General features: G+C 38.9%; 1 protein-coding gene across 1 annotated transcript in view; it reads right to left on the reverse strand.

Moving 5' to 3' along the window:
- LOC4341735 (uncharacterized) overlaps positions 1–875 on the reverse strand; it is a 1,184-nt gene extending 309 nt beyond the window's left edge. Inside the window, exon 1 of the mRNA XM_015787087.3 lies at positions 1–875. This exon is cut by the window's left edge and continues 309 nt beyond it. Coding sequence (XP_015642573.1) covers positions 73–558 — 486 coding nt within the window. The 5' untranslated portion in view covers positions 559–875 and the 3' untranslated portion in view covers positions 1–72.
- Between the last annotated feature and the right edge of the window lie 8,886 nt (positions 876–9,761).

Here is a 9,761-nt window from a genome sequence, read left to right on the forward strand (position 1 = left end):
TGGCGTTCAGATCGACGCGAAGGTGATCTAGCGAGATCGTCGTCGTTCAGCGGCGACGGCGAGCGAGACGGATCACCCCACGGCGTGGACGCGGATCTTCTTGGCGGGCGGCGGGCACGGCGGCGAGGTGGTGGCCGCCGGGGCGCGCGCCACGAACACGGCGGCGAGGTCGTGCGGCACCGGGAAGAACGGCCGCCGCGGCCGGCCGCCGCCGCCGCCGCCGCAGCAGCAGCGCTTCGTCATCCTCTTCCCCGCGGGCCTCGGCTTCCGCGGCGCCGGCGGGCACACCGTCGCCGGCCGCAGCGCGCTCCCGGCCGACGTCGGAGTGACGCATCCATCTGACGATTCGACCACCGCCGCCGCCGCCGCCGACACCGACGCGCCACCACCACCACCACCACCACCTTGCCGCACGGTAGCTGACCCACTCTCCTCCGGCACACCGGCGTCGTCCGGCCGTGCTGTCGCGGCGCCGCTCCCAGCCGCCGCCGCCGCCGCCGTCACCCGGATCGGCCGGAGCGCGGCCAATTCCGACGACAGCTCAAGCTCGAGCCCCATTTGAAGTTAGCTAGAACACCAACGATCACCAAGAACGCGGTAGGCAAGAAGCCAAAGAACTACTATATCTACCTAGGTCAAGTGAAGCTAGCTAGGCTATAGCTAGGCAACCGATACTGTCAGTGAGTGAGTGAGTGAGCTTGTGCCACTACACATGCTAAGCTCTCATTTGTAGCTAGCAAGAAGATGAAGAAGATGGAGGTGATGATGGCTAAAGGCAAGGAAGCAACCGAATTATATGCATCTAGTGAGAGAGAGAAGGCGTGGAGGAAATGATTGTGGGAGGAATGAGCGGTGAAACCGAGCTCACCTCACCACCTTTGGAATTCGGATGGATATATCGAGCCGAGGAGGAGGAGTAGATCGCACTCTCTCGGGCTCTCTCTTCTTCTTCTTCTTCTTCTTCTCGCTGTGATCTGCCTGCCTGTCTGGGCTCTCTCTGCACAGGGAAAGGGTTTAATACGGGAGCAGCATGCTGCGTGCTGACGGATGCATGCATTGCCGGAATTTTTTACTGCATGCATGGACAGAATGCAAGCGGTAATTAATATGGGCTTTCAGCTCATATGACTAGATTGGCAGGCGGCATCTAGATTCAAGAATGTTGCTACTGGAGGGCAGGAGGGATCAATTGCATCATTATTACTAGTTTATTACTACATTCGATATACACATGCTAGTACTAGAAATCTAGACTAGTGCTAAAAATATAACAGAAGGTATGTTTAGATTAGTACTATGTCTAGATTAGATTTCTAGTATTAGGATGTGTCACATTTTATTCTAAATTAATTTATTCTGGAACAGAGCGAGTAGTACAGAACTTTGGAAAATTGTTTTTTCTAAGTTCTATGAATTGGACAGACCATTATGCATGTCCAAATATTTAATGGTATGTTTAGTTTGTTGCCCCCTTTCAATTACCAGATTTTGATAAGTTAACAAAAGATGTCGCTCTACCATAATTCCGAAAACTTCTACTCTTAAAAGCACTACCTAAAATTTGCTAGGATCTCAAACCAAATACATCCCATCACTACTAACATCCGGTAATATCAAAATGTGACAAAATTTAGAATTACCAATTTTTGGTAGTGCTGGTATAAGCAACAAACTGAAAAAGTCCTACAAAATTTTGCTAGCTTGAGGATATGAAGTTTCATGAGATATACTCCCTTTTCTTTGTAATTCTATATATTCATTACTCCGTCCGTTTCATATTATAAATCAGTTTGGGTTTGTGCTAAGCTTATTCCACTCACCTGCTAAATGAATGAGTAAAAGACCAACAAAAAAAATCTAGAAAATAAAGACCTTTAGATAACTTTCAACAACCCATTTTAATAATTATTAAAACCGCTCTAACTTACCAAGTTGCCACACCAAATCGATGTGTGAAAAGCACAGCGAGAAATTACATTGAATAACTCGGTCTACAAGTTTTCAAACTAAACCAAGCCAACCCACCAACCATTTCAATTTGAAAACCTTATGTTTCAATGGATAGCTGAGAAGATAACCTGCAAATTTAAGTAGCACTACTACTGTACACACATGTTTACGTTTCAATAGGAGTTAAAAGTTAGCTTTTACCCGTGCAAGCTGTACAGTTCATGTGGCCGTGTAGTTATCTCTCTCTCTCTCTCTCTCCCTTTAGGCTTTTCATCTGGGGACCACTGCCAGGTGGGCCCGGACCTTTGTAGCCGTAATGGGCCGCACATCAGCAAGGTGGGCCAGAGACCCTAATAATTTTCAGACTGGCAAACAATCGGATCATCCCAGCCGTCCACTGCTGTCCGATCGACCGCAAGGACACTGCTGCACCTGCCAACTGCGAGTTCCATCGCCTCCTTTCATTATCAGTGTTCCAACTTTTCCTTTTCTGACATTTCACACAAACTTTTCACCAAGCTACATTTTGAATTCCAAATGCATGAGTCCAAAGCACAATTCCTATACAGTTAGATCTAGGCATGATTTGTTGAAAATTCGTGCAATTCATACATGGTGCATCATGTGCCCTGCTGAAAACAAGAATCAAGTGCCAATCAATCAGAAAAATTATCTAAACAGAAAAAAAGAGAGAAGGAAACTAAGGCCCCCTTTTTTTAAAAAAAATGGTTGAATTTTACATGATTTTTATGCGAATTGAATTGCTTTCTATAGAGACCCTATAAAATTAAGTGTTCCAAAGGAGATCTAACGAACACTTAATATCGAAAAAACTTGGAATTATATACCTTCACACCAGAAAATTTTGTAGGAAAACCGAGCATTAAGTTGTAGTTCAGGATAATATTTTTTTTTGTTTGGCAATTTTTGCATGCATGCAGATCACGTAGGAAGTAGGAAGTTGCAAGGCAGGATGGCCGTACGGACCATCGCCTGATTAAGCCTGCAGAAACTAATGGAGTATATGGACGCCACGCTGACATGTTTGGTGAGACATGAGTGGCACTGTGTGGCAGTATAGTGCTGGGACATGGGCACCGGAATCTGTTGCTACTCCTTGATTCTAACTACTACTCCCTGCAATTTTACAGAATGATGCATGTGTGTGTGTGATTCATTTTGGTGGTCAGATGTGCAGCGACATGCATGTATTATCTGAATGAAAAACAGGATGAGAATTTTACAGCATACTAGCAGGCACTCTTTATAGGTTTCAGTGCCATTTTTCCTCCATCATTAATTCTGACTCACGCTTTCATATTCAGAAAACACTGCAAGTTTTTTTTTTTGAGATCAAAACACTGCAAGTTTTAATTATATATGGACCTGGTAGTATTTATTTCTTCTATCTCTCTCTCTCTTCCTCAAAACCTGTTTGTGTCACATGGCCATTGTTGTTGTTTTACCCTGAGATCTGCTGGTAATTACTCCAAATAATTAATCTTCACAGCGAGAGCTAGGTTAATGCAGACATAACAAGACAAATAAGTTAGCTAGCTCTACCTTAGCTCTCAGTAAGTATGGAATAGTGCTTTTGCAGTACTATCGTATAGTCCCCCCATCTAGCTAGTCAAGTTAGCTAGCAAGACAAATTAAGAGAGACAGTCGTAGTGAGGAGAGAAACCCAAATTCAATGCATCCTGGAGTGGTACATTTCAATTCAAGTACATTTCCCTCCAAATTCTTGACTCTTCCCTTGGCATTTCATGAAAGCAAACAAAAAATTAGATGGAACCTTAACTAATCAGTCCATTTGCAATGAATGGTGTGATCCTTCTGTGGGTCTACTCCACATAAATTTCTTTGACGTCTTCAGGGCAAAATCAATACGCTCTGGTCGATCAGCAACAACGATAGCAGCAGAGCAACCACTACATAGCAGCAGGATAATTGGCAAGTGACAACTAATCCAATAGAACAAATGTATGAAGGAGAGACCCCATTTGTTTCTTCTTTGATTGTTCATGTACAGGACCACTTTCTGAAACCCCTCTGCAGCATGCATGCTTCAGATCCATATATATAGTTGATGTACAGTCACAAGTAAAATTTTGGTAGAAAATTGAATCTTGCATGGATAGATCGATTTAGTAGTACTGTTTATTTTCAAAAAAATGAATCAGTTGGGCCGTACCTATCATTTAATGCACGTTTGGTTGGACTAATTTATATTAGCTGATTGGAGTGGTATATATTATGCCTTCTTCTTTAAGCTGAACATTCTAAGAAGCAACTGGTGGAAATCAACAACGGCGGTGAGATGTGCTTTCCAGCTTCTAGTTTAGTTTCTACTTTATTTCCTAGGTTCTTATAATATGTGAGAATCCACATACTGTTTGGGAAACTAAAGACTCTGAGAAGAAGCTGGTCAGGTAGCCTACTGGTGAGAATATGGAAAAGTTAGTATTTTTAGAATCTGTGTGAGAATCTAAAATATTTAAAAAATAAAGCTAGAGATTTTGATAGAAATTACAGCTGCTAAAAAGCTGCCTAAATAGGGCCTAAGACTTGTTAGAAAAGAATAAAAAAACATAATTGTTTAATGATTAATTTGAGAAAAAAACATTCGATTAAGATATTAATATCCTATATATTTACCATCTCTTCTTATGTGCTTGTGTTGGTTAATACAACGATATGTATAACATTATTTTCCCTAATCGTATACGCATAGAAAATATTAAAAGTATAATAACATGAAAGAATTCATACTAATATCGTTTTCACATATCAAATGCTACTTTATTTTTATATACTAGTAAGCTTTTTAAATTTTACAACGTTGTTTGATCAACGTCATTTTTATGTCTTCCAGGTGTCTTCATTGTTAGCCTATAATGTTATGATAGGAGCCAAGGAGTAGTAGGATACTATGTACAACGATGTTATATGTTTGTAATTGGTAGTCGATTGGCTTTAGTTTCTTTTCATTATAGGTGGCATATAGGCTTATTAATTTATCTTCAGGAAATACATATTTGACTCGCTTCTCGGTCTTGAGGAGCTACCAAAGGAGCAAATGAAGTGGACATGTATACCTCTACCCAATCGATGTAGAGGTCGGAGATGTATACTATTTTCATTAATTGTCAAAATAAAAGGAGCGTATTGTAATACTCTGAAATACATACAACAATTAATGTACATATGCGTGTATAGGTGCAGTACAGTTCTGGAAACAGCAAGAGAGCTAGCATCTGGAAATTTACAGGGTAGCTAGGCTAGCTACTATATATACGTACCCTGTGGTCTTCTGAAGGGAAACATACGTACACAACATGCTGTCAAATTATGAACAGTTGTAATATTGGGGGAATTAATAGTGGAGTTGTGGTACTAAAGCCTTGACCAAATCGGTGGTTGGAAATTAATTAGCAGAAAATGCTGAGCGCTGAAACAAACGTACGTAGTACGTGCTCACACACTTCATCAGTACGTAGATTAATTATGGCTTGAATTGCAATCTCTGTTTCGACCATATTATTGGAGAGATAGGATCGTTCATATAAAATTAATTAAATATACAGGTCGCACGCTAGCTAGTTAATTAGAATAAAATAAATTATAGGATAGTAGTTCATACACATATATACCCAAATTAACAATGGTATATATGCATAAATAATGTGGTAGCCAGCTGGTAGGGTACAAACACTGAATCTCAAGCTAGCTATGTCTAAAATAAATTAAAGACGTCAACAACTTTACTTTATAGCGTCCAATGACGCTTGTCTAAAATATAACAATATAGCAGGAAGCTAATATACTCTGTGCTATGGTAAAGTAACGGAGCCATGAGCATATCGTACGTGGAACCTAGACAACGATATATATATATATATATATATATATTATATAGCTCCTAAATCCAGTCATATTAATGGCGAATTTTTCAGTAACAAACCACGGTAAGAATGGACATCGTCGTCGTCATCGATCTGCAGCAACACAGGGTACAAATCTTGTATAAAAAAAACACACACACACAGAGTACAAATCACAGAGGACCACACAACATGCTTAGTACTGATTACTAGCATTTGCATATATGGTTAATTATCTCTTCGCACGTTCCCGCCATAGTAAATTAAGAAAAGTGATCAATTACTACCTTTTTTTTACTAGAAGTTATAGGTATCGACATAGTGTTTAGTGTGATTACTAGCATTAATTTGCATATATGGCATTACTAGCATTAATTTGCATATATGGCTATCTCTTCGCACGTTCCGGCCATAGTAAATTAAGAAAAGTGATCTTAGCTAGGTTTTAATCAATTACTACCCTTTCTTACTAGAGGTTATAGACATTGACATGGTGTTTAGTGTGCTTGTTTTTTATGGCAAGTTTTATCAGTAGTTTGTCTAATTATACGTATTTATATAAATATTAAAAATAACTACGTAAACGTGTTTTTCATGAGAGATATGTACCAATATAATTTTCACACATCAAATCCTAATATTTTTGCATCCATTAATTAATGATTTTAGTTTTAGTATTTTTTTAATTGAACATCATCTATTTGAGAACAGAGTGAATATTAATTAATGTGTTGATATGTAAAATATTAGAAATAACAACGCAAACGTATTTTTCATGACTATCGTACTAATACCACTCATATCAAATCCTAATGTTTTCACATCCATCCATTACTAATTTAAGTTCTAAACTTTTTTCTCTAAACATCATCTATTTGAGATGGGAGTGAATTAATATTGATTACTACAGTAGTATAAATAATAAATAAGCAAATTTAGTACTCCCTCCATCCCTCCCTCCCAAAATATAAGTAGTTCTGGTTACATATGACATATTCTAGTATTACGAAGATGGACAGATTTGTAGTCTTAAGATATGTGTCATATATCCAATCAAAACTTTTTATATTTTGGGATGGAATTAGTAGCTTGTGCAGTACGGACGGTTTAGGTGCGCCACCTAACCAGTTTTGTTTAATTTAATTTGTTTAGTTCCGTTGCATGTGACGAGGGCTCCACGTAGTGATATCATTTGATCGACAGTAAAATATGTACTGCCACATGCTACGTACGTACGGCGCTGCTCATCGAATTCTACTCCACTTGCCCACACTACTGCCTGTCGTGGATCGTTTCATCGCTTGCTAATTAAGCAAACACGATGCGTTTTTACTGACAAGATTTAATCGCCGTATATAATTAACAGCTCGAGTAGTAATTAATTAATTGAAAGTGTAACAGAAGCATGCATGCATAATGCTAAAAGCATGCATGGTTTTGTAAAAGAGTGGCTATTAATTGAGTTTTTAATTCGTCCTATTGCCATATATGTCTAAGTACCAGATGGTAATTAAATTAAAGCATGATATATATGGGTCTCACACTCGATCACGTAGTCAACATTGGTACATTATTAAGGTACTAGATCTTACTTTGGTACTAGATCTACCCCTGTACACGATAACAACCCAACGTTGGAGTTTAAGGGAGACATGTCGAGTACTAGATTAGTCGTGATGTGCCTGTCTGTTTCTGATCAACATATACTCGATCGAAGCTATGATCAGTTATTAGCACGGAAGTAGCTAGATTTCAATAAGCTCTCGATGACATGTGTGTACTCGTTCCTAGCTTCTTTGTGATCTAAATAGTTGTTAATTTTTATTATTCAAAAAGTTGGAAAGGAAAATTATTGTATCTTTCATCACTATACAAATTAACATGCAAGAAATTCAATTGTATATTTTTAAAAATAAATTCAGCTACAAATACGACTGTAATTTTTTTTATGATTTTTTTAATATTTACATCGAATTTTTTTTGACTTTTGTGTGTGTGTGTGTGTGTATATATGTATGTTCTTTTTTTTCAGATCTTATATATTTCTATTTGGACTTTATCTAAGAAATTATAAATGGGCGTGCATGCAGGCATGCATGCATATTCCTGGGAGTTTAAAAATCACTTTTTTGAAAAAAAAAATCCCACTGATCGAGGAGGTGAAGATACGCTCTACTTATAGTAGTTAACAACCTAGTTAAACCTTACCCGACCGGATCTGTCGCTAGGGTTAACGACGAAGGCAACATCTCTGATCTGAAGAACTTAACCCATGCAGTAAGCTCCAATTAGCTAGCAGCTAAGCTCCAAACATCGGATGCCCTCCTCTCTTTCGGCGTAGGAGTGTGTAATACTTGCATGTGCCCTACAATAATAATCACCAATTCACCATAGCCCATAGCCATATACTAGCTGTCTGTATGTGACGATTTGTGCTGCCGGTGGGCCCACCTGGTCAGAGACAGATCGACGTGTACATACAGGGCCCACTCTCTCTCCTGCAGCTGCAGCTGCTGCTTGCTTCCATGTGTTGTTTTCTTCTTGCACTAGTACAGTAGTAGCTGGCTAGTACACTGCAAGTGTGCATTATGGCCGAGTTTTAGTTACAAACTTTTTCTTCAAACTTTTAACTTTTTTATCACATCAAAACTTTTTTACACACATAAACTTTCAATTTTTTCGTCACATCATTTTAATTTTAACAAAACTTTCAATTTTGGCGTGAACTAAACACGCCCTATATTGTGCAACATATACTGCAGATGTCTACTGTTACAATTAACAGGGCCAAGCAGCATTGAATGCCTTAGTTATACCAGTAATTATCTGGGGTAAATTTCAGACAAAAACTTAAACTATCAGTGTGTTGTAACATTAGCAAGAAATTTCAAGTAGCTGCAAAGATAATTCGGTCATTAAATTTGCTGTTCTCTAAAATTTACTCAATTATCTATGATAAACTGTAGTTAGTAATTGCCTGCATGTGCCCCTCAGTCTCTGTATTCTGAAGAAATTAACCGGCTTCTGGAATCTGGAAACAGCATCAAGCCAACATTTACCTCTGTCGTTTGTTGAGCAGTGGAATGTACAGTATTTAATTTTGTAGTTGGATAATTGGATTAGATTCTTGCACATTGCTGGCATTGTTTACAGAATTCATGGCAGATCATATCAAAGCTATCTGCAGGGATTCATCAGCTGAAGGAGATCTACTGATCTAGAACATGGGCAGGGCATCATTAGCCTGCTCATGCATGTTCAGTAAAGGTTTTAATTAATTAACCAAAAGAACTTTCACCGTACGTCGGATCGATCTGCATAATTGTTAACTCCCCATCAGTTAAAAATTGTACTATTTTACTTGTACCATGTCTAAGCACAAGGAAGCATGCACATGCAACATATGCAGGGTGAGAGATCCAAGGCAGACACCAATATCTTGTTTATTCCAGCAGCAGTGATGATCCAAACCAACCAACCAAAGCTAGTTGCATGAAAATATACCAAGCACATTCATTCAGTGCCCGGTCTTATCCAAAATTCCATCTAAATTCTTACCACTAACTCACACTTATAGTGTTAAACTAAACCAATGAATAAAATAGTTAAAGGCATCTATTAAAGGAAATTAACTAATAAAGCTTCCATGATTTAGGGTGTGGTCGGCCGGCTTGTGTGGACTATATTTACTTGTTTGCATGCATGGCAGAGGCAATGTGGACAGCAGGGGATGTACATCGATTTGTGGATACCACTGATTTGTGATCTGAATTATGTTGCTTAATTGAGATTAATTGATGATTTGTACTTCCTTCGGTTCTCCTTGACTCATAATTGACATTTTGGATGATTGCGTACAAACTACGCAATCATTAGTAATATACCGGTGTTAACACTACGACAATGTTTGACAATGTATTGTAATGC

Source organism: Oryza sativa, chromosome 6 (assembly GCF_034140825.1).
Source record: "Oryza sativa Japonica Group chromosome 6, ASM3414082v1".
NCBI classification, from domain to species: domain Eukaryota; kingdom Viridiplantae; phylum Streptophyta; class Magnoliopsida; order Poales; family Poaceae; genus Oryza; species Oryza sativa.